The sequence below is a fragment of the Haemorhous mexicanus genome, chromosome 2 (genome assembly GCF_027477595.1).
Source record: "Haemorhous mexicanus isolate bHaeMex1 chromosome 2, bHaeMex1.pri, whole genome shotgun sequence".
NCBI lineage: Eukaryota > Metazoa > Chordata > Aves > Passeriformes > Fringillidae > Haemorhous > Haemorhous mexicanus.
Window position 1 is genome coordinate 52,504,228 of NC_082342.1, and position 23,896 is coordinate 52,528,123.

The following is a 23,896-nucleotide window of genomic DNA, read 5'->3' on the forward strand; positions in this document are numbered from 1 at the left end:
CATTCCATATGGAGGTGTGGTGGGTGCACAGACCCTCATTTCAGTTGTCAGCAGTACATCCTTCACAGAATCAATTCTTTTGGAAAAAAACTCTGTGATCATCGAGTCCAACATGTAACAGAACCATAACAACCAGACCTTGGTACCGAGTGCCTCATCCAGACTTTCCTTAAACACCTCCAGGGACAGTGAGTCCACCACCTCCCGGGGCAGCCCATTCCAATATGTAATTGCCCTTTCTGTGCAGAAATTCCTCCTAATGTTCAGCCCCATACCCCCCAGGCACAATTTAAAACTATGTATCCTCTGCATGTTAGGTGCTGCCTTTCAGGCCCTGGCAGTTACAAAGGGCAGAGAGAGATGATAGTCCTGAAGAGGATCAATGGAAGAGGAAAGATATTTCCACCCCCACCCCCAACACCCCTTTTTAGGAACTGTGATTCAGCAATTTCTGATAAAGCTTTGCTTCAGTGTTGAGTAGCATTCAGCTCTGCTGGATTGTGACCCCTCTTGGGGGTGTATGGGGAGGATTTGGTCTCCTAAAATAGTGTTTGCCTGTTTCAGAGGAGACACAGGGCTGAAAAATTCAGGAGACCAGCATGACTAGCTAAGGATGCAGCTTCTAACTTCATAACGAGCTGATAGGCTGGCCTGATAGATGTGTGTGTGTGAGCTGGTGAAGTTTCATGTCCTTACTTGACGTGGTAAATATTCGTGGTAATGTATTTCCAGCTTTGAATGAGGAGACAGACTTCATCAAAGTATTTAGCTGCTTAAATACCCTGATACAGAAATGCTTAAAGTACTTAAGCGGCCTTCATGAGCATCCAAAGTCCTTGTATCCTAGATAACACTTCTGTAGAATTTGAATGTTAAAAGCCAGTCTTTGAATTGATCAGTTCGCCTGTATGTCAGCTGTCACCCTACCTGACAAGAAGTAGGGTACCTAGCATTTTCCATGATTGTTTAGGAATTCCTGTTCTGGCAAATTATGGACATGCAGCGTGTCTGGTGGTTAAAGTGTTGCCATAAATGATAAAAGTAGATACCAAACATTCTTTCCGCTTTTTCTCTTTTGTTACAAACTGTTTATCCTTGAATAGAAAAAGAAGAAAACTTGACTGTTTGCCCAGATTTGCAGCTGCTCTCTAAAGGGAGGAAAAGATCAGCAGCGAATTTGGAAGTTACTCTGCTGGCACCATCTCTGATGGTGCAGTGCAGTGGTTGAGTTATGCCTTCAATGAACTGGAATCCCAGTATAGGAATAAAGTTTATTTTTACTCAGCCTAGAGCAGAAGCACATATTGGGAGTGACTCGCTATGCGTTCCCACTGTGGAACTGTAAATGGTGTTGAGGAGGAGTAGAGAGGAGATAAGAACTGCTGAGGGAGGTAAAATTGGTAAGGTGCTGCTAGAGATGGTTCCTACCTCTGGGCCTGGGGCAGCTGAGGCCACAGTGAGGGCTGTTCTGAAAGGACAGGCCAGTGCTGCATGATGCCAGCAGACCTGCAGGCTGGAAACCCTGTGGCTGTGAGCACAGCCCGCTGCCAGCAGGAAGTGCTTGGTGCAGGGATAAGTTTGAATGTTATGGTGTGAATAAGAACCCCCTGTTTTTCATCACCGATGAGAGCCAAGAAATACAGGATCAAAGAGGCATCAAGAAATGACTCGACATTGGCTGGCTGAGGTTAACACACTGATGGGGCCTGGCAGTGAGAACACGTGCATCTGTCTGCCTAGACTGATGCTTTGGATAAAGCCAGCAGCACTGGAATCCTTAAAACCATGATTTACCAAGGGCTGTAGAAATGAGATGATAAGCTTTATTTCAAAAGTCTAAGAAAATATTCTGAAAAGTTTGGTTCTTTCTGCCAGCAATGTGGAGACTGTGTGGGTCTTCCTTCTAAACAAGAGACAGGAAGGGTTACATATGGACAGTCCACCCTCTTGTAGGGGTGGCTGGGGAAACACTGTAACCTCTGCTGGTGTTCGTGTTGGAACACTAGCAGTTCAGAACTGAGGCTAACCAGTGTGCTGCCCTTTTTGGGTGTCACATCAGCCTTTATTGGATGTCCATGTGGACAGTAATGCTGGCCTGATGTGAAGTTTCTGTTACTGTTCTCCTTGGTCATGTAGTCTGTGATCTTAATGCTGCTGGGAAGAGCAGAGGAGAGTTCTGTTACTCCTGCTTTCTCAGTGTTCAGTGGGGTATTTGGTTCTTTAATATGGCTGCTCTGTTTTAACCTTTGTGGTTTTGAAATGCATCAACTATTGTAGTTTGTCACCAGAATATAATGACTGAGCCGTGATTTTCAAATTTTTAAGGTTGCCTTGCATATTTAGGATGAGTGTTGCTCAGTTTACCCAAATACTCTCTCTACATTGGTGTTAAACTTATGATAAATGAAGAGAGAGTTTGGTGACAAAAAGGTGCCTCTGGTGGATTTTTCCTCACCCCTCAATACATGCAAGGAGTTTAGTTCTCTAAGTGCTCTTACTACGGCACTTAATGGCTTCTGTAAACATGCCCACATTCTGACCTGGAGAAAAGATCAATCTGACCTTCTTCAGTGCAAGCAAAGCTTTAAAATGGTTGCTGATCAGGCCTTTAAAATTATTTTCATATTTGATACTGTGGCCTCTATCAGAGCATTGATAAGGGCGTTCAGAAACTGGATTTAACATGGGAACAGGAGTTACCTCATCTGTTAAACCAGTCCTAATGTTGGTAACCTGCCATGGGGAGCAGAGATAGAATGACATTAGTGTCTATACAGGGAATGTTACCATTATAAAACATGACCTCAGTCAGCTAGAGGATGGGCTAATGTCCCTGTGGAAGGCCAAGCATAGGCACTTATTCCAAATTAACATGGGAATCAATTGAGTACTTGAAATTTCTGCTGTGTTGCCAGAGGCCCAAACAGAGATCTACAGGACCTCTGCTGGGAGAGTAGAGGCAGCATTCTTTGTACATAATCTTCATATTTTAATAGAAACAGAAATCAGGAAAACCCATCCCAGTATAGGCAGGCAACCTGGAAACGTTGCCCTCCAAGTAAATAGGTCTCTGTCATTTTTCTGGGGACTTCATAGATGTTCTCACTTTCCATTTGGGGATTGAGCTGCATTCCAGCCCATGCTATTGTTCTGATCTGTTTGGAAGTTGCCCGTGCCAGCTTTACTGCAGCTGCCTCTCTGTAAATATGAGCAGTTGGCCCTTGTGATAGCACATGCTGCTCAATCAAAGCTTCTGCACTGTTTCTGTCTCTCATCATTTGAGAAGGTCTTTAATGCAACCTAATGAGATTAGGGTTCATTTGTTCTTGGGTTCACAGCTAAGTTTTTAAAGGGTAAAGAGCTTTTCAGGTCATTGCTTATTCCAAAGAAGGACTGCCATTCCTATCAAGCTGTGGTTCTCTGGAAATATGAATTAGTTCACTAGACAGCTCCAGTAGTCTCACCCTTGAGGTGCAATCTGGTACTTCAGCTCTTGCTTTCCACTGATTTTCATACCACCGTGTAACTGCTGTATGGTATTTATTTTCATGTATATAAACACTTTGTAAATCAAGTGAAAAAGAGGATTGTGTCAAGGAAAATTATACGAGTTGCCAAAAGTCTATGCAACTATGTGAGACTAGCACACGATGCTTGGATTTTCTCTTACATTTATTTTGTCTCTCCTGTATAGGAAGTGTTAATGATGATTTCTACAGTATTATCTTTGCTAATACCTCCATTCACATTCTTCTCCTGGAAAAAGAGGAAAATTGAAGAGGACATGTCACCAATGTGGTAGTGTAAGTAGCCTGAAGCATAGCAATCTATGGGCACTGCTTTCTGAGTGTTTGAAATCTGAGCTGAGCTGTTCAGAGCATCCCTACTGAGGGGAATATCCACTTGGTACAAAATGCACAGGCTCTTGGGTAAGGCAGATCAACTTAACTTGATAGATTTTTGCATGCTTCCTGATCAGAGCTTCAGCACTTGGCAAATTCTAATGAGGCTCTTTGCAGCTCTGGCCATGTGTCAGCACTTGTACACTCAGCACAGCACGGATCCAAATCCCAGAGTAACCAACAGGGTGATGGCTTTATCTTCCTCACACACTGAATAAGACTCTTAACCCAAAGAAACCTTCTTAATCTGAATACAAGGATGTTCCTTTTCTTGTGACTTTTTTCATTTTCATGCCTATTAATAGATCTGTGTTCTTATAAAACATGAGCATGCTTTATTTTCGAGGTTAACATGAATTCCTCAAAACCTGTAGCTGTGAATGTTTGCTTTGATGGCTGGGAAACTACTGTTACTGTCTGATGTTGATTAAGCATTATTTGGATTTAGAAAAGCACAAATGAAGGCTGAAATTAATGCAAAGGTGGAGAAGGTAAGTTAAAAGTTACAATGCCAAAGTTATTGTGAAATTCTTACTTTTATTCCCTTGGTGTTTTCATCCTTTCACTTAAACAACTGGACTGTCCCACTGGAAAGTGTTAAGATTTTAGAAAAAAGAACATTTACTCTTTATTTACTTTGTATTTAATAAACTTAACACAGCAAAGTAGGTATACCATAAATGCTTTAAGATCCAAAATTATGGAGATTGGGCACATTCAAATAGTACTCAACCTGGAGTGGTCATGAATCTCAAATACTCTAATTTGAGTGGTTATATGTTTATAATTCCCTCATACACTTTTCTCCTGTTGTCTAGACATGAGATGTGTTTTAACTAAGAAAATCAGACAATATGATTATGGTTGAAAACAAAATTCATATAGGCGACCAGCTGCACATCTCTAATTGGAAGAAGGAGAGAGATGGATGTTTTTTAAGTAAATATGGAACTAGACTGTATAAACTCTCCAAGGCCTAAGTGCAATTAATAAAATAAATGTACTTGTAAAAGCAGAAAGATTGCAAATCCTCTTTAGACAGTCTGGATTTAAAAAAAAAAAAAATCAGTGGGGTTTTGACTGGTTTTTGGATATAAAATGAAAGGAGCTGAATGTTATTTTTAAGTGGGGAAATGCAGAGGGCTGAAAATGAAAATAAGGGATGAGGGGAATGGAGATAAATAAGCTAAGTTATTACTAGTCGATCTGATAGCAAACCATCTGGCAATATGCTGCCAAATCATTATGTATCATTTATATGACTCAGTGCTAATTAGATGTGCATGGATTATGCAGACTTCTTGTGCTTTCAACATTGATAGAATGTTTTAAAAATATCACTTACATTATTAGTATGACATGTACTTGTTATGAATTTCTGACAGTAATCCAAGCCATTTTTTCACTAGAAAGTATCCAAAGAACTTCAAAGACTGTTCAGATTTTGACTTATTTAAAAAATAGAAACAAAAAATATACCCACCCCGATATAATATCAGGATCTTCTGTCCAGACACTAAGAAATTCATTTCTTTTGCTTTTCCAGTAACTTTCAGAAAATCTACTGACTGAGTGGTTAGCCCTGGACAGCATGAAAAGTTAAGTAAGTACATAAATATACATATACTACAGGTTACTGTAAACATGCTCAGAAAGATCAAGTAATAAAGCATCTTTTAAAAGTGTGTGTGCATTGCACTGTGTCTATAGGTACACAAATCAAACACTTTTTTCCCCAAAAAGAAATGTATGTTTGCAATTTCCCCACTTTCATTCTCATAAAGTCAACAACTGCCACAAATTGAGGACTACAAAATTCTCCTTTGAGTGTGTATAGTATCTCTATATCTATATTTAGAACCTATTAGGTATTATAAATATATGTCTATCTTAAATATGCTGCAACATAAATGTTAATAAAATGTATTCTGAGAGTTGAAAAATTTACACTGTTTTCATGTGAAAGCTATAAAAATCTATTGGATGGAAGATGAAATACAGTTCATTAAAAATGAACAGGCTGAGTGATTAACAGGTGAAATTGTTTCCTTTTCAAGGAATGTGTCAAAGGTGGTGCATCTAAAACTACAGAATTTTTTTAAAGAAAAAAAATCAATATGCTTGACAAAGAAATATTATGTGCATTTTAAAAATAAAGGCCTCTGAAGGGAGCTTGTTTATTTGTCACATGAACACAAGACTTGGTTATGAATATGATGAAAATAAGACAGTACAAACCAATACTTGCATAATGAAATAGGGAGTGCAAAGAAAGAAGTAATATTTGAAAAAATATCAGAACATTCTAGTACAGGGAAACAGACCTTAACACAATAATACTTTTTGTGATGTGAGTGCTTTAGTAAAAATGCATGACTTGCCATGTGTAGTTTTTTATTTACATTTGTAGATGATTTGGAAGAGTCGAAAAGAGCCCAAAGAGCTGGCAGAACAGAATGCTTTATAGCGTAGAACACACGCTCTGCAAAGTGGTATAAATAAACATTTATAGACTTAGAATTACACTGGAAAGAGGTATATACTCATTAAAGCATTTTTTTTAATTTCAGAAGAAGTCACATGAAATTCCTATAGTAGAGGGAGGAGGGCAAAATTCCAAACAAAAGTGGGATGTACACTTTTAACAGTAATTGTCATTAATGATTTCCTGCCGAGGTTTTCCAAGAATTTAAACTCTTTATTTATAGTTACAGGTGCCTTTCTAAAAAGTTACTGTCCTTTGAACACAGGCTAGATACATCCATTTATCAAAACTGGATTATTGTGCAAGACTTTTCATTTTAGTAGTTTAATAGTAAAGTCCCTGCACTGCTTGAAACATGCTGAAACTGATCTCTGTGAGAGGCCCTAGCTGAGAGGGCTCAAAAAGTGAGAAAATGAAATAATGAGGACCTTAGGAAAATGCTGGTAGAAGTGTTTTGACAGCTTGAATGGATTTACCTGGGCTGTACTAATATTCATTTTTCAGAGAATTCAAGCTGAAAGGAAAAAAATATTTGCCTGCTTGGAAATTTACCACATCTGTTAATCTTATGCCTGAGCCAAGCCTTCACATACAGTTATGATTACTAATAACATTACACACAGCTTGTTGAGTTTGGGGTTTTTTTTGTTCTTGGATCAATAAAGAAAAACCAATTTATGTATAACTTCTGGACATTGGGTGGCACCATTGCCTCATATAAGCCTTCACAGTGTTGGCTCTGCTCCTTTATTCCTTTAGCATAACTATATAAGGCAAGTCACAACGCAGAACTGGTTGCCTTTCTTCTCTCTCTTTTTTTTTTTTTTTTCCCTTTTTAGTTTGATTTTAAGTAATCATCCTGCTTTAAATAGTAACAGATTTTTAACCAAGATCTGATGTTGCTCAGTTTAGGGAAGTGGTGTTTTGATTTCAAGTGCTGAAATGGAAAGATATTCTGTACAGCCAAACTGCTTTCATGTGCACGTGCACCAGCCAGCCTGTGATGAAGCTGTACACTAATGCAAAAAGCAGGAATAGCACCTGTGTGGTTTATTGTCTTTAATAAAATTCAGTTTAGAACAATTTTTAAATTCAGAGCTGATTTGTGTCTGTAGCAGGTCTAATATATCAGATACCACTACCTGCTTCTTAAGCTCAAGATTCCTCTAGGTTTACTTTTAAGTTGTATTTAGGTCTTTTTAAGCGGACCTTGATCTCCTTCCTGGCAGGGACAAAAGCTTTGCTCCCAATAAGGAGACTGTTATAAAAACTTACAACAAATACACTTTTCCTTACACTGGTATGAATTTTTTTCCAGGGTTCGTTAAATTTGTTGTAGAAAGTACTCAGTAGATAACTAATAGTATTTTGTCTTGACATTAATTAAACCATCAGAGACTGCATTTTGAAAGTTTTCTGACCAGTTACACAGCAGTGACTACTGTGGAAGTAGTCCAGTAATGAGCCAGTAAAAAGAAATGCAGTTTTCCCATTAATTTTTACTTTATGACTGTGCATGTCATGGTCATTTTCTTAGGACTGGTTTTGTTTTCTGTAGAGCTGTGTAAAAACTTGGTACTGCTGTTATAACCAGTGTGCCGTGCTGCTTGATCACAAAACCTCTTTTCCAGACTCTTAACTGAGTGGGTTTGATTTAGGACTGTGTATTTTGAGGGTTTGGGCAATTTCCTAGACAATGTTGCCATCAAACTCTGAAACTTCTTTTGAGTTTTGTAGTTTCCCTGCATCATGTTGACTTGGTGTTGTTGTACTTGAATGGTTCTGTACCAGATGTGTCATTCTGTGCTTCTTTTGATCCAATTCTGTTTGACTTCCCATATCAAAAGCAGAATGAAAGAGTCCTAAGGGAGCCATTGTGGGCGGACATAATCTAAAACTGCTTTGAGGCTGTGATGAGTGCAGTTGCTCTGAAGGGACACCAGGCTGTAATGGCTCCTAAGGGCCACTCCAAAACTGAAAACTTCAGAGTGAGAAGCGCTCCAGTTCCTAATGTCAGCTTTGATCACTCATCTGGTTAACTATCCCAGCCCTTGTTTCCCCTTATGTCACCGAAAAGGACAAGGCAGATGTCCACCTTTGAGTGAAGACAATCAGAGTGCAGAAGTCCTTTTCAGATAATTAAATCTATTTTTATTGGATAGATGTGGCTTTGTTCATATAAAGGGATGGTTGTTAGGTGACATTCATAAGCAAGGACAGTTGGCAAGCTCAGAATTGAATCATTTTACCTTTTATAATGACTGATATAATGACTTTAAACTGCTGCTTTGCCTAAGTGGGAGGCCTCAACAGGCAGCAAATACCAACTTCTATTGTTGGTGGTGAGAGTGAGTTTACATATCCAAAGTTGATTGTTTTTGTCTGCAGGTGAGTGTCAGGTAGGTGTTGTCTTTTTCTATTCTTCTCCCTACCACCTCTGAATAAGAGAATAATTAAGCTGGGAAAGAAGATTTGAGGTCATCTGGTGCAACACCCAGCTCAAAGCTACTTCTGAAGTGGCACAATTTCCCAACTCTGCTTGTTCAATGGCATTATTACTATGCAAACCTGAGCTGGTTCAAAAGAAAACTACTTCAGCGGAAGAAACTAGCTGTTATGCACCTGCCACTGTTTAGAATGTTCACATCTAAGTATACAGCCCCTTTACTTCTTGAGACTACTGGCATTAAAAGCTGTAAGACAGACATCCCCCAAAATCTTTGTGTCATCGTTTTATAGGATGGATTTTTCCAGTGTCTAAAGCCTAATTAAGATGTTCCATGCTGGCAGAACATCTCTGGATATTACTATGTCTGCTTGTTTCTTCCCCTCTCAGGGATTCTTTTTCTTTTTTTTTTTTTTTTTTTTGGCTGCCAAATTGGGATGTCATAACAGCATTTGAGTTGATTTCTGAACTGTCATGGTTTACAGGTCAGCTGTAATAAGGCAAAACAAAATATATGGAAGTTATTTGTGAGGCATGGGACATCTTGAGGCAGAAATCCCAGGAGATGGTGCAGGTTAATCAATGCTTGAGTGATTATATTTACAGGTCAACAAACCAGCAGACATGTTAAATACAAATACATGGGACTTCAGTTCAAGAAACACTTCAGTGTTTCTTGAACATTTTGCCTCATTCTTTCCCCTGCCACTATGACTTAGTACACGGCTGAGAAAAGTGGGTGATTCTTTACACCACCCTTTCTTTTCTTGTAAGAATTAGAAGCTGGGGAAAGAATTTAATGTAGCCAATAAGCTCTTTAAAACTTATGGAAGCATTTCATTCATACATTATTTTGCTCAGTTAAATCCCTCATTGTTCAACTATACTTTGACTTTCAGTTGACAAGGTAATATTTCCACTAATTTACTAAAAGATAGGATCAGGTAGTTTAGGACAGATGTTTTGTGTTTTTAAATAGCTACATTTCAGCAGGGAAAACATAAAGAGCTCAGATGAGCTGGGTAGAGGCAGTTATGTGTCAGATGGAAGCAGCAGGAGACCAAACAGGAGAGAGCAAGTCTGACAGTTCTCTAGACAAACTGTTCATTTGACCAAGGGAGTGGGAAACATGCCCTTGGCTTATAATCAAGACTGAAAAGCTCCAGTCCTCTACACCTGCCTGTAGAATTTTCTCCTTGACTGTTTGCAGTGCGGTAGACAGGAGCATCTGATCATCTCATCAGCTGAACTCTGGGTACCTGTGTTAAGTTCCACAGCTTGATAGATCTGTTTCTTATCTGTAGCTTGGTCTGCAATAGTTCAAAAATGTTGGAATTCCTGTGTCCTGCCCCCTCCCCTTAGTGCATATATTCTGCCTCTTGGACAATGCTAAATGAGCACCAGAGGATATGCTGCAGATGGTATTTTCACTGTTTCTCTGCCAGAAGACGGAGGAGCTGACTGGCAGAGACAGTTAAGCACTCATTGCTATCCCATAGGAAAGGAATTGTCTTTGATCCATCTTTACAATTTTGTAAGAATCTGTGACTGATTGCTTCACACCCAGTGTTTTTCCAAGTCCTTTCTAGAGAGTGTGTGATCTAATATCAGCAGTCTGTCATGAAAAATTGCTTGGTTGAACTCTGTTCCCAGGATTCTTCGCTGCAGCTGCACACCAGTTCTCTATAAAGCTTTGATTGAAGGCTCCATGACTTGGCTCATGAATCCTCCAATTTTAATTAAAAACAATCACTTCCCAGGTTAACCCAGGAACAAGAGGGACTAAACTCAGACTACACCGTGGGCTGCCACAGGGGTTGGCTGGAACACTGAGTTCCCTCAGTGATTTGGTTGTCAGGTTTACAGCATGCACGTGCTGGTACTGCAATGTTATCAGTTCTCTCGAGCAAGAGGGGGCAAGTCCCAAGACTGAGTCATGTTTGGAGTGTAGGGGGCATTCCCTGTAGCTCCAGGTTTCCCCCAGGGAGAGCTGTTTAGAGTGGTCCAAAGGGGACAAGCGAGAGTAGTTCAGATCTGAATGCTGCAGAGAATCAGAGCTCCCCTGCTCAAGCCCACTGCCGAGTGTTGACAAATGTAGGCGTATTCCCAGGATATCAGTATTTTGGGGTACATAATAATGGAGTGGAACTGCCACTGAATATCTGCCTTGAGTAGCTGAAAGCTGAGAAACTCTGTTTCCAAATGCATGTTGTAATTTAAAAAGTAATTGTGTGGTTCTGAACTCATTGGGATTGGTTTTGCTCCTTTCCACAGGATTTGTCATCACTTATCTCCTTACCTAACTTCCTGAGTAGGACAGAGGGGTCTAATTGCAGAAGCCTGAGGAAGAGCTGGAACAGAACTTAACTTGTGATTTGCAGGGCTGTCTCTGACAGAGAGGTTTTCTGCCCAGCCTATTGAAAGAAACTACGGAAACTCTGTTATTCCTGGATGGAACCTTTTTCACATGGCTAAAAGAACAAAGTAGTAGCAGTCACGTTCTCTAACTCAGTAATTGCTGTTGTGTCTGGTTCATAATTTCTGTTTCCCTGTATTATAGTCCTTCTAGAGAAAGAAATGACAGAGCCACAAGGGTATCCAGAGGCACTGCTGCAGTGCCTGCACAAAGAGCAAGCTGCCTTTGAACCCCATGCCAGCCTTTGCATTTGATATGCATCTATCTATCTATCTATCTATCTATCTATCTATTATTATTATTATTATTATTATTATTATTATTATTATTATTATTATTATTATTATCATCATCATCATCTACCTATCTATCCATTACTATTATTACTATTATCTATCTATCTATCTATCTATCTATCTATCTATCTATCTATCTATCTGTCTATCTATCTCTGGCAGCATTTATTTGTATTTGCAGCCCCCCCCCCTTTCTAATCTCAGAGATGGAACAGTAACAGTGCTACATTTGTATTATTAAGGAATTTAAAAGATATGTAATACTAAAAAGAAAGGAGGCTTGCTGGTGATCTAAATCTCTGTGTTCCTTAACAGAAAGTTCATTTTCAGCTTTCCTGAGATGGAAATTCTCAGTGGAGTAGTTAGAATAACAAACACAATCTGAGTGTGTAAGTAGAGCAGAAAGCAAGAAAAAGTTTTATTTCATACTTCCTCCTCACAGACCTAAATATAAGACTTAAGACACTTAAGTGCTATTTTTCTTAACAGTTAGAGAGCACCATGTTTCATGGCAGAGTTCCATATTTCTTGGGGGTTGTTACAATGGAATTTTTCTTTTATTTGTGACAAGCCAAAACACTTATTACATCAAAGCAAAAGGCTGGGGTTTTTTTTCCTTACAGACTCACTGCGTGGGGAAACTTTGGAACACGGGCATATCTTAACCATTTTGAAAGTGAAAATTCTTATGCTTATCCCAGATATTGTGGGCATGATCCTTGTGTTGCAAGTTCTTAAAGAAACCAGCACAAAACAGAGAAATGGAAAAAAGGGTGGGAAATTCTGCTGAAACTTACAAGGAAAAACCAAGCAAATGCAGATATACATGTTAAGCAAAAGGTTTCACATATTTTATGTTGTTGTGGTTCTAGAAATGGAAGAATAACTTTATGCTTCTCTCTTATTTTTTTTCCTGCTAATGATGAATATGCACATAAAATCAGAAATAGTATGTAAGTTTCTACTTAGTTGGTATCAGAATTATTATTCTTGAGGCCGATAACTTATTTAGTGAGTTGGAATGTCAGCAACGAGCAGTTGTTCTGTAAGGCAAAAGCAAGCTGTTGTTCATGCTTGTGCCTCATTTTCCTTTCTCTTGTGATATCAGGGGGTGTGTGTTTAGAAAATACACCAAGCAGGTGGAGCACTCCAAAGAAGTCTGGCTAACACGTTTCTATTGCGATAGATTTAAAGGAAAGTGTGAGGTCTGCTACCAAGTTACTGTGATATAGATGTGCCTGCCTGAGCTTGCAGTGGGAGTGAGCGTTCATCACTGTGAAAAGATTTGCATTCATCTTCACTATCACTTCCCTGGCATATTTAAGGTATCCTATTGTAACCACTTGACCTTGAGGAAAAGAATGCCATAGATCTAAAGGTTGCAGTGTTTGGAAGAAAGATCCAAGTTGTGCTGTTTGGCCTTGCTGGATTAAAAATAGTTCATGGCTGACTTGGACTCTGCACCATTTTTCTCCAGTGAGGTCAGTGCATACTGAATGGTTGGGTTGCTAGGAGGGGTCTGTGTGAAAAGTATTTGATGGGAAAATGTGTAGAAATAGACCTGACTGGAATTAATGTTTATAGGTAGCCAGCATGAAAGGAATTGTTACATAGGGACACTAGGTATTACACTCAAAATCATGTTTAGGAGCAAAGAGGAAGCACACCTTATATGTTATATGTCAAGAACTTTTTGTTTCTTGCTACTATAGTTGAAATGTGAAATTATCAATACAGACCTAATTGTTACAGGAAAAAGAAAGAATAACACTGCCCTGAAAATTTTCTACACACTGCTGAGTTTCTAGTCCTATCACTGCTTGACTTTCTGAGGCTTCTCTGGGTCTGCAGGACAGCAATTAAATTCTGGGGCGTATGGAGGAACTTATAGCAAGTTGTTAACATGTGGAGTGCTTCACTAGGACAAATCTGACATTCCCGTGGATGGTTTCTTCTTTCTTGTGCCAGGATTCATGTTGGGTCATTTTTTGTTTACTAACACGGTTTCACATTATTGATCTTTCTTCTTTGGTCTGTGGCTCTGTTATATACAAATTTACTGTCTGTATCGTGATATATATGCACGTTAGAATCTACTTTGTGCTACCCCTAAAACCAGTTTTGTGCAGCTCCAGGTCTGCATTTCTTTAGCCAAATAGGGTGAGTCATTTTAGCTGTGGAGTCTCCAGCGCCAAGGCTGTGCTCCAGGTCCCATGCCTGTACTCCATGCTGCACCCTGTGTCCACACTCCTGGTCACACAGGTAGTTTAGGAAAGGCTATCTGACGGTGCCACGTGCTCTCTTGGGTAAGGTTTGTGAGGATTGGTCTAGAGATGAATAAGGTCCCCTGATTTGTTGGATGAGGTTCCTGTTGGAGTGCTGGGTAACATTTCACAGACTAACAGAACCAATGAGTTTGGAAAAGACCTCTGAGATCATCGAGTCCAACCCACGACTGAACACCACCATGTCAACCCGAGTGCCACATGCAGTCTGCCATTCTATCCTTAAGCACCTCCAAAGTCGGTGACTCCACCACCTCCCTGGCAGCCCGTTCCAACGGCTGGTTAAGAAGAGTTAACGGCTAAGGAGAGCTGTGCTTACTGGGATTATTTCGGGCAGGATGCTCACTCCCGGTCCCGGGGGGGGGGGGGGGGGGGCGGGTGTCCCGTGACGAGCGCCCCGGGAGCGCGGGGAGCCTCGGGAGCGCGGGGCGCTGCCTCTCCCGCTGCTGCCGCCAGAGGGCGCCGCGGCCGCCGAGCGCCTCCCCCCGCTGGCGGCCGGTCCTGCCGGGAGGAGGGAAGGGGAAGGCGGCAGCAGCAGCAGGAGGAGGAGGAGGAGGGCGGGCAGGCAGGCAGGCGGCGACCGCGGCACCGCCACCAGCCGGAGGCCGCTCGCCCGCGCTCCTGCGGCAGAGGCGGGCAGCCGGGCGCACCGTGCCCTTCGCCTCCTCCCCGCGCCGTGCGGCTCAGCGGCCCCCGCCAAGATGTCTCGGGAGCCCGGCTGCAGCCGCTGGCTCCTCTTCGCTGCTTGCGCCCACCTCGTCTTCCTTCTCCCGCCGCTCCGCGCCCGGGGTGAGTGGCGGGGGCCGGGCCGGGACGCCATGGCGAGGTGAAGGGAGGAGACCCGGGACGCTCGGCCCCTCCGGGGAGGAGGGCACGGAGAGCCGGAGAGCTCGGAGCGCCGCCGGAGCTGCCGCCGCTTCCCGGCCGCAGTGTGCTGCCCCGCGCGGGAGGCGGGCGGGGAGCCGAGGTGCCCCGTTCCCGAAGTTTGTTGGCGATCAGGGCTGGAGCGCGGCCGGGCGGCGCGGGGTCCCTGCCCGGCCCCGGCTGCGGGGGCAGCGCCGGGAGCGCCTCCCGCCCCCGGGGCGGGGTGCGGGGCCAGGGCGTGCGGGCAGGGACAGCCCGCACCGGGGAAACCGGCCTGGGAGCCGGAACAGCTTCGTGGAGCAGCCGAGCCCAGCGCGGAGCACTCGTGCTTGTGTCTGGGCAGCGCCGCGCCGACGGAGTGTTCTGCTCGGGTGGGGGGGGGGGGGGGGGGGAAAGGTAAAGCCGCCCGCCTAACATGCCAGCCGAGAGGAAGGAAATATATGACTGTGTTTTAGAGATGTTTTTCATGTGTCTAGTCAGCTGGGAGAAGATGAAAGGAGAAGGATTATTAGAATGTCAGCGATTGGGTTGCTACAGGCTCCTCGAGTTGGGAGCTGTTGGCGTGAGTGTAAGAGGCAGAAGTAAATGTTTACATCTGTTCTCTTCCTCATCTCTTTCTGCATAGGCTTGTCAGTTTGTTGTGATCCTTTGGATTTGATTCTCTTCCACTGCTATGGGTTGTGCATCAAAATCATGCAGGGGAAAACTGGTGCTAATAAATCACGTTTCCAGCAAAGTAAAGCCGTGATATTTTGGTTTTCCTTCTGCTAAACACTTTTCCTTTCACAGACATAGCTTAGTTTTTGGAGGAGTCCTAATACTCTACAGCTCTTCCTAAAGCTGCCTTTCATTCTTTCCGGGATGAGTAGTTTTGCTCCAGCAAAACTACTACTATAGCACTTCTAATGGCAAACAGATTGTAGTCAGAGAATAGCAGATTCAGTTTTTTCCATATCTGTATTTATTGTACATGCATAGATACCTACCTACATGCAGGTAGAAAGCAGAAATGGAAACACTTGTGTTCTTGTTTAGTAGGTTTTGATTTAGTCATCTATGGGATTTATTCACCAGTAGCTTCCTGCAGTATCATGGTTTTCTTTTTGTTTTTTAATACCTGTTTATGTTACAGAGTCTGTCCTTTCCCAAATAACCCGTGCTTTTGAGATGGCCTGGATAGTAAATTTGTTCTTCAAAAACAGAAATAATTTGAATTGCCTTCCACAGAAGCAGACAGCTTGTCTGTCAGTAGTTAGGTAATTTCATAAATTCCAGTTTGCAAATGGCAGCTTACAGAATGGGAAAATGTATTCAGATGATTTTGTATGGAGTAACTTCTAGGCAATCAGAAGGGATCATGATGATGCTTTTTCTTCCACTGTTTTTGCTTGCCTTTTATAAAGATAGTGGTGCACACAGCATCCATTGAGCCATTCCAGTGGTTCAGAGTAGTGATTTCAGCTGCCTTCTTCCCATATGTGCTATTTGTGTAAAGAAATATGAGTAGTTGCTTTTATTTTATGAAAAGCTTCAGATGCTGCAAATTTGCTTGCATCAGCCTCTCCTCTTCCTCCTCCCCCTGCTCTTTCCCCATTTTGTGCTGATAAATCTGTAATACATTCTTATCTGGCTAGACCAGAGTCTTTGATGTTGATAGTGAAGAAATATTGTAAATATCATAAAAGCTTGCATTTAAATACACAAAACTAATTTGTAGTGCTCACAGGCTGTCTCATAATGGAAGATCCTATCTCTTTGACTGAAAATATCAGTGCAGATTTTCTCTGCAATCATGTCAATCCATAGAAGCTTATGTTCTTTGAAAACTTCTATGGGGGAAAAACCCAACCAAAACAAAAATAGGTCTTTCATTAAATTATTATTTGAAGTGTAAAGAAATTCTGTTGTTAATGTTTTCTCTACTGCATACATCGTAATCACTGGCTGTCATTGTTTGAAGTGGTTATTATCAGTCACAGTTTTGCCATACATTAAGTCATAGAATTGTTACTTTTTTGTCGCTCATTGAAACTGACCCACAGCTCAGTGAGGTGGTTGGAACGAAACTGGGGTCAGTCAACCTTGAATCAGACTGTGAAAGAGCAATATGAGAGAAGTATTGCTTTTCTGTCTCAGGTGGATTAGTCTGTGAAAGCAAAGAGTTAACTCCTCAGTTTTAACAGCCTTGGCACTTCAAGGACATATAATTTCAAACATTTCGGAGTTGTTTATGCATGTAAGAGTATTGCCAAAGAAAGGATTGCTACTCCATATAAAATGTGATATTGTATAATTGTATATATTTATACAGTGTATTGTGTTTTAATGCCGTAGTGTTTACATCCATTTTTCCATCCTGCACATATTCTTGCAGTTCAGTTGCTGAACAATGAAAATAATTGCCGAGTTTTACTTTCTAGTGTTATAAGCAAGTCTACTTACTTATCAAAATTTTAATGGAAATACCAGAACACTTGACAAAAATGAATAGGAATTGAAGGAATTGAACTGAATAGGAGTTCTCATATAAAATGTCCAGGGTTTGAATGGATCCAAAAATGTAGTCTAGCTTTTCCAGTGGATTTTAGTTATGCTCTCAAAAGGCATAAAGATAAGATTGGTGATAATATAGAACTTTAAAGTCTTTCTAAAATTTCTTTCCTTTTCTTATCCTCGGTTCTTGGCCATTTAGCAAAAGGAGGGGAGGGCTAGTGATTGGTTTGCTTTTGTCTGCTTGTGCCAGATGACATGATGTTAATGCACAACGTGTGTTAACAACCTTCAGAGTGCACAATGCATTAAATAATGAAGTGACAAATACAAGATTACAGTTGCATTTAAGATGGTGCCTTGCTGTTTTTTTCTGCTTTGGATAGCTTTGTTTGCAAGAAACTGTATAGTTAATTACCCTGGTCTTTTGGTTACTGTGGTATCTACAGGGCTTGAACTTTTTCCAGCTAGTAAATTTCTTCTTGCAATGTATTTTCTCTGTGCTCTGTGGCAAGTCAAACTGAGGTATGCTTACCTTGTATTAGAAAACACAAAAAGGGCTTGGGGAAATTCTGGATTTTTCAAAGGTACCTCTAGCTCCAGAGAGGGATATGTGCTTTAGGGAGTTATACTGAAAGAAATCCATTATAATTGTCTGAATTAATAATGATGTTTGGGCATGAAAAGTTACTGTTTTGTTATAGTAGCATCTGATAGCTCCTAGACATAGGTCATCCTTCTTTGTACATGTATGCCTTGCACACAGCAAAAATACATCCTTCACACAGAGAATTTATAGTTTCTGCCTGTGTTGTACAAGTGACCTGGCCATGAGCTGCATCTGGAGTTAGAATTTTTTTATCAGTGGTTCATTCCTGGGGCCATCTTTTTCAGAAACCTCCTGGAAGTGAATTGCATGTGAATGAATTAATCTTGGAGTTGTCCATTTGTGCCAAGGCTCTGTATTTTCTACCTACCCTCTGGTCCCTTTGTTGTTATGTTGTAGGCCAGATAAATTTACCATGTTCTTTTCCTGCTGCCATTTTCCCAGTAAATCCTTAGAAGGGGATATTTATTTCCATGCTGAGAGATCCAGTTGCTTAGCCAGAAGAGTCTTGGCCACAGCTGCCTGCTGAAGACTGCTTTATCAAATTAGATGTGCATAACAGATTTGCTAATCAGGTAGAAGAGTGTTGCTAAGAAATTCATACAGTCTCTGTGCATGAAAAACTTCACTACTGTTGGGTGAAGAGTCTTGAGGCTTTGTTGGTGGTGTCTTCAGGGGTCTGTTAGTCTGTTTTATGAATGGTTCTTCAGTAGTTTAAAAATAGTCTGAACAGTTCTTGTCTTATTAAAATGTATTAGCTGGAAAAAAGTCTTCCTTATATACTTAATGTAAAAGATACCAAGTCATTTTAATGTGTTTAATTGCTGAAAAAGGAGGGGAAGCTGCCTTAGTGAAATCACAGGGAATAAGAATAATGGTACAGCAAGAGAGTTTAGCATTCATTGCATGTATTGGTTTGTTGAATAAATTATATGTGTGAGTGTTGAAATTGCACTGTGTGACAGGGTCAGAGCTGGTTGATTTTCAAGACTCTACTTCTTAATAATGATCCATCCCCACATGCAGGAGGGCAGGCAAAGATGGTAGGAGGCCCACATGCACAAACAGGAGCTCCTGACAAAGCTCAAACATAAAAAAGGAAGCACACAAGAGGTGGAAATACAGTCAGGTAACAAGGAGACACTGTCTGAGAGTGCAGGTATGCCATTAGGAAAGCCAGGGCCCACCTGGAGTTGAATCTGGTGAGAGATTCAACTTGTGAAAGGTAAGGAAAAGGGTTCCTGCAGCTGTATCAGCGAAAGGGAGATTAGGGAAAATAATAATAGACCTTCTTATCAATGGAGGACAGGGTTAAAAAAAGGACGTGAAAGAGTGCAAGGAGCTTGGAACCTTCTTTGCCTTGATCAATATTATTAGAACTCACCTTCAGCAAACCCAGGCCCCTAAAACTCATGAGAAAGTCTGGAGCAAAGAAGAGTTACTCCCACTGGAGGGGGACTGCTTTAGGGAACATTTCAACAAACTGGACGTGCAGAAGTCCACAGGACCTGATGGCAGTCACATACAAGTGCTGGCGGAGTTTGGCCATGTCAGTGCAAGACGTGATAATCTTTGAAAGGTGATGGAGACTGGGGGAGGGTCCTCAAGAATATCACCCTGCTCTTCTAGGAGGCCAAGGATAAGTTGACTAGTGGTACCTCAGTCCCTGGGAAGGTGCTGGAGCAAATAACCCTCAGTATCCCTGCCAAGCAAGGAAGGACAAGACAAACATGTGAAGGACAAGAGGGTGACTGGGAGAATTCACCATGTTTTTATGAATGGGCACTCATGCTTACCAACCCAGAGGACCTCTGTGATGACATGACTGCCTTCATGAATGTGGGTAAAGCAGTGGGTGTTGTTCATCTCAACTTCAGCAAGGAGTTTGAGCTCAGTCCAGTCTCCTACAATGTCGTAACAAACTGGTGGAAGTATGGGCTGTCAGTGGACAGTGAAGTGGATAGAAAGCTGTCTGACTTGGTGGGCTCTGACGAGTGGCATGGTGGCTCCAGTAGTGTTTAACCTTTCATTAATGACAATGGGGTGTGCACCCTCAGGGAATTTGCAGAGTATTAAATGTGCAGGGGGAGTTGTTGCTCCAGCTGGCGGTGCTGCCATTCAGAGGGAGCTCAGCAGGCTGGAGAAGCAGGCCTACAGGAAACTTGGGAAGCTGAGTTCAGTGAAGGGAAGGACAAAGTCCGGCCCCTGACAAGGGGGCACCCCATCTACACTGCACACGGGGAGCACATTGTCTGGGAGACAGCTTTGCAGGGCAGGACTTGAGAGTCCTGGCATGCAGCAATCTGATCGTGCACCAGCAGTGTGCCTCTGTGGCAAAGATGGCAAGCAGCCCCCTGAGCTGCTGGGGGAAGAGTGTTGGCAGCAGGGCAAGGGAGGTGACCCCTCCTGTCTGCTCTGCACTGGTGTGACACACCTGGGGTCTGCATCCAAGTCTGGGCTCTCCAGTACAAGAGACATGGACATACTGGAGTGAGTCCAGCAAAGGACCATGAACATCATAAATAGATTGGGACCCCGATGGACAAGGAGAGGCTGAAGGAGTTGGGGCTGTTTAGCTTGGAGAAAAGAAGGTTCAGGGAGAAGCTCCAACATGTAAATACCTGATGGGATGCAATAAAGAAGACAGAGCCAGACTGTGGTACTTAACAGGACACGAATCAGTTTACACAAATTGAAATACAGGAAATTCTCTTGGAACATAATTACTTCTTTCTTTGGTTTTTATTTATTTTGTTTGGGTTTTTGTTTAATTTTAAGAATGAACACTGGAAGAGGTTGCTCAGAGAGTTTATGGAGTTTGTTCGAGGAAATAATCAAGACCTAACTAGACAAGGTCCTGGGGATCCAGTTCTGGGGGGCTGAACTGAATGACCATTAGGGATCCTTTCCAACCTCAACAAATCTGTGGTTCCATAGTACCAGGATGAGTAGGTTGCTAAATTAATTCTCTGAAGAGCTTTATCTGTGCTCTCAAAAATGTGGTGTGAAATAGGTGATCTGATTATTGTTTGGTTTGTTTCAAGGATCATGTGTGTTAATATTTTATAAAGCTTCGGAGCAGTGTGGCATGGGTTATTGAATGCACTGTGGTGACAGAGGCAGCATCTCTTGTCAGTCACAGTTGTCTTAGGTTCCATGTGTCATTCCTCAGGTGCATATTAAAACCTGAAAATTAGGCTTGTGAATAAGCTGAATTTATGAGGTGACACTTCTTCAGGCTAATACTACATAATTAATACATTTCCTGGAATAAGGATGTTATGTGTTGATCTTGTAATTAGGATTGTGTCAAGAAGAAGGTGTGGATCTGGTTTGTGTAGGGGAAGCTATTCCTTGTCTGAGCTGTAAATACTGTTATATTGTGAGAAAAGGAGGAAAATGACCTTGACATTTGCTCAGTTGGTTAGAGCCTGGTGCTCATAACATGGATTCAGTCCCTGTACTGGTCACTCCTTTGAGAGTTATGGGTCTCTTCCAACTCAGAATATTCTGTAATTCTGATTTATGACCACCATGAGTCTGAGTGTTAGAATGATTTTTGGAATGTCTGGGTCCAGCCGTGTGATTTGACATGCAGGTTAACCAGCACCTGAGATGTCACTGTGAACCTCAGCTCCTGGACGCTTGATGAAATTTGATCTCCAGCTGGAAGAGCATAAGGATGTAGGTGTTCAGAGATGGGGCACCCCAGAACCTAGGACAATCTTGTCTTACTGTCCTATATTGTAGGTTTCTAGTGCATCAAAGGAATGGTGCACTAATGGCTAACAATTCACTCTGAAAGTCAGTTTCAAGGTATAAATAATTTAAATTTGTCGTGAGACAATCCAGTTGAATCTGTTTTCCGCCCCAGTTTTTAAGAAAACCATCAATTTGACCATGAAGAATAATATCTTGAATTCCTTCCAAATTGTAACAATTTGCTTTCATTTGCATCCTTTAGTGCTTTTAAGAAAAGGATTTCTTAAGAAGAATCTTAGCAAGGCTTTCTTATGTTAAATGGAACTACTTTTACAAATGAGCAGGCTGAGACAAATTGACTACATCAACAACAAAAAAAGTAGCACCAGAACCCATGTTATGATTATTTTTTCTAATACAAACCAGAAGTGTGTCAAAGGTGGCGTCACTATAAATAGTTTAAGATAATGCTGCTTCATTGCAGACTAGTTGTGTGGGGTCCCTGTTCTTTTTGTTAACATTTATTTGGGTCTCATACATTTACAAGTTTGAATGTTGTTTAAAGATAGCATTCAAAGCCTGTGATGGGCATCTTCACTTTTGATAGAAGTTTCTGCCAGCCACTGTAAGTTTCTGTGGTTCTAAGAGAAGCTTTGGTAAGCTTTCAAACTTTAACCTAAAAACAGTGCACTGCAGGTCTCCTGTGTGGTAGCACAGTAGGCTGTTACCAAGTGAGCTACTGGACTGAACAGATTTTTTTTTTTTAAAGGGATTTATTTGCCTTAAAGCCAAGAAATATTGGCTTCATATCAGAGTGATTTTTTTTCAGTGGTGGTGTGGGACTGTCAGGCAGCAAATGTTTAAATTCTATAAGAACAGACTCTCATGTTCACAAATATTATTACAAATACAGTATCATTTAAGGTGAAAAATCTACCTAAATGATTAAGGGGGAGAGGGGAGTTGTTTTTTTTTGCTGCAGAACTTCATCAGTTGTGAAAGTGAGCTGCTGTAATATGAAAGAAGTCTGTTTTTTCTTTCAGCTTTTGCTGTAAGTGTAGTTTCTGAAGGTGCAGAAGATGAGACTGAACTACCAGTGCTGCAGGTAATAAATTTCAGTTGCTAGAGCAGGAACATTTTACAGACATTATAAAATAAACTGGAATAGACCTTAGCAAAAAGCCTAATATCTGTGGCATTGAATATTTTAATTATTGACTTCAGTAGTACCAAATTTCATGTGATGTCTTTCTGTTCTGGGTCATATAAGTTCTTAGTGCTATTGCTGTTGAGAAAAGTTTTGAGTGTATAACTTTTATTAATTAAAAGTTTTTGAGTATATAAACATTATTAATTCAAATTAATTCATTTTCCTTTTTTTTTGGTTTTGTTAAATATAGACTACATTGAGAGGGAAATGGCTGCCTCTCTGCCAAATTAGCATTATTACATATTACCTCTCAGGTCACGGCTGAAGCAAAGCTCGTGTGTGAAATTTCAAATTATCCAGATGAGGAGAGCTAATGGTCAGAGCCATCCCTAGCTTTAAATAGCATCCTGAGTGTTACGTGTGTATGCATGCATGTCCTTTCACAGACTTCTGACTACCATTTGTATATGAGCACATATTTGTAACAGTTATTTGTGTATGCATAAAAGAAATTTAAGGGAGGAAAACAAAAGAATGGAATGAATCAATGGTTAGAATCTATAGCTGCCATTTAGATCTAGCGATCTGACATCAAATACAATAGCAGTATAGTCAGAAGTATATCTTTCTAAATAATTTTTGGTTTTGATGGTGATTGCTATAACTACAGTAATTTTTCTAGGTGAAAAATATCCCTGTTGCAAAGTGCTGATCTGCCTCAGTGTCTGGGAGACTCTGTTGCCATTCTGTTGTTATTCCTGATAGGTTGCTCTTTGTTAAATTCCATCACTGTCTCAATCCAGCTGTTACCTTCTTATATAGGATATAATTTATGAAGGCTTTCCTACTATTTTAGAGTTTCAAAACCTTCCCTGAGATGAGGTCAGAGGCGCTTCCTAGAATTCTTCGGGCCAAAATACCTTTTTTTCCTTTTTTAAAAAAATAACATTAACAGACTATAACAGGCAACAATCGTTTTGTGTTTTAATAAAAGTCATTTTAAATATGGCTTATTCTTCACACAGTGTACCACAAAACACAAAGGTTTTTGTTTGCATGGAAATCAATCTTCTGTGTTTTTTCTGATCCGGGTTAGCTTTAAATGTTAACTTATTGTGCTATATAACGACAGAATTGTGTATAGCTATCAAAATAAATTTATCTTATAACACATCTTTTAAACTTTATTGACCCAGGCAGCAGGAAAAGGATCATAAGAATGGTTGCAGTTGCAGTAATTTTTGGAAAGGTTT

General features: G+C 41.0%; 1 protein-coding gene across 2 annotated transcripts in view; it reads left to right on the top strand.

The window, feature by feature from the left end:
• Nucleotides 1–14,399: 14,399 nt before the first annotated feature.
• The window catches only part of B3GLCT (beta 3-glucosyltransferase), a 47,122-nt gene continuing 37,625 nt past the window's right edge, over nt 14,400–23,896 (top strand). For both annotated transcript variants that reach the window (XM_059838827.1, XM_059838826.1), the window contains exons 1-2: nt 14,400–14,619; nt 22,537–22,598. In XM_059838827.1, the coding sequence (XP_059694810.1) occupies nt 14,532–14,619; nt 22,537–22,598 (150 nt within the window). In that variant the 5' untranslated portion in view covers nt 14,400–14,531. The remainder of the gene's footprint in view (nt 14,620–22,536; nt 22,599–23,896) is intronic.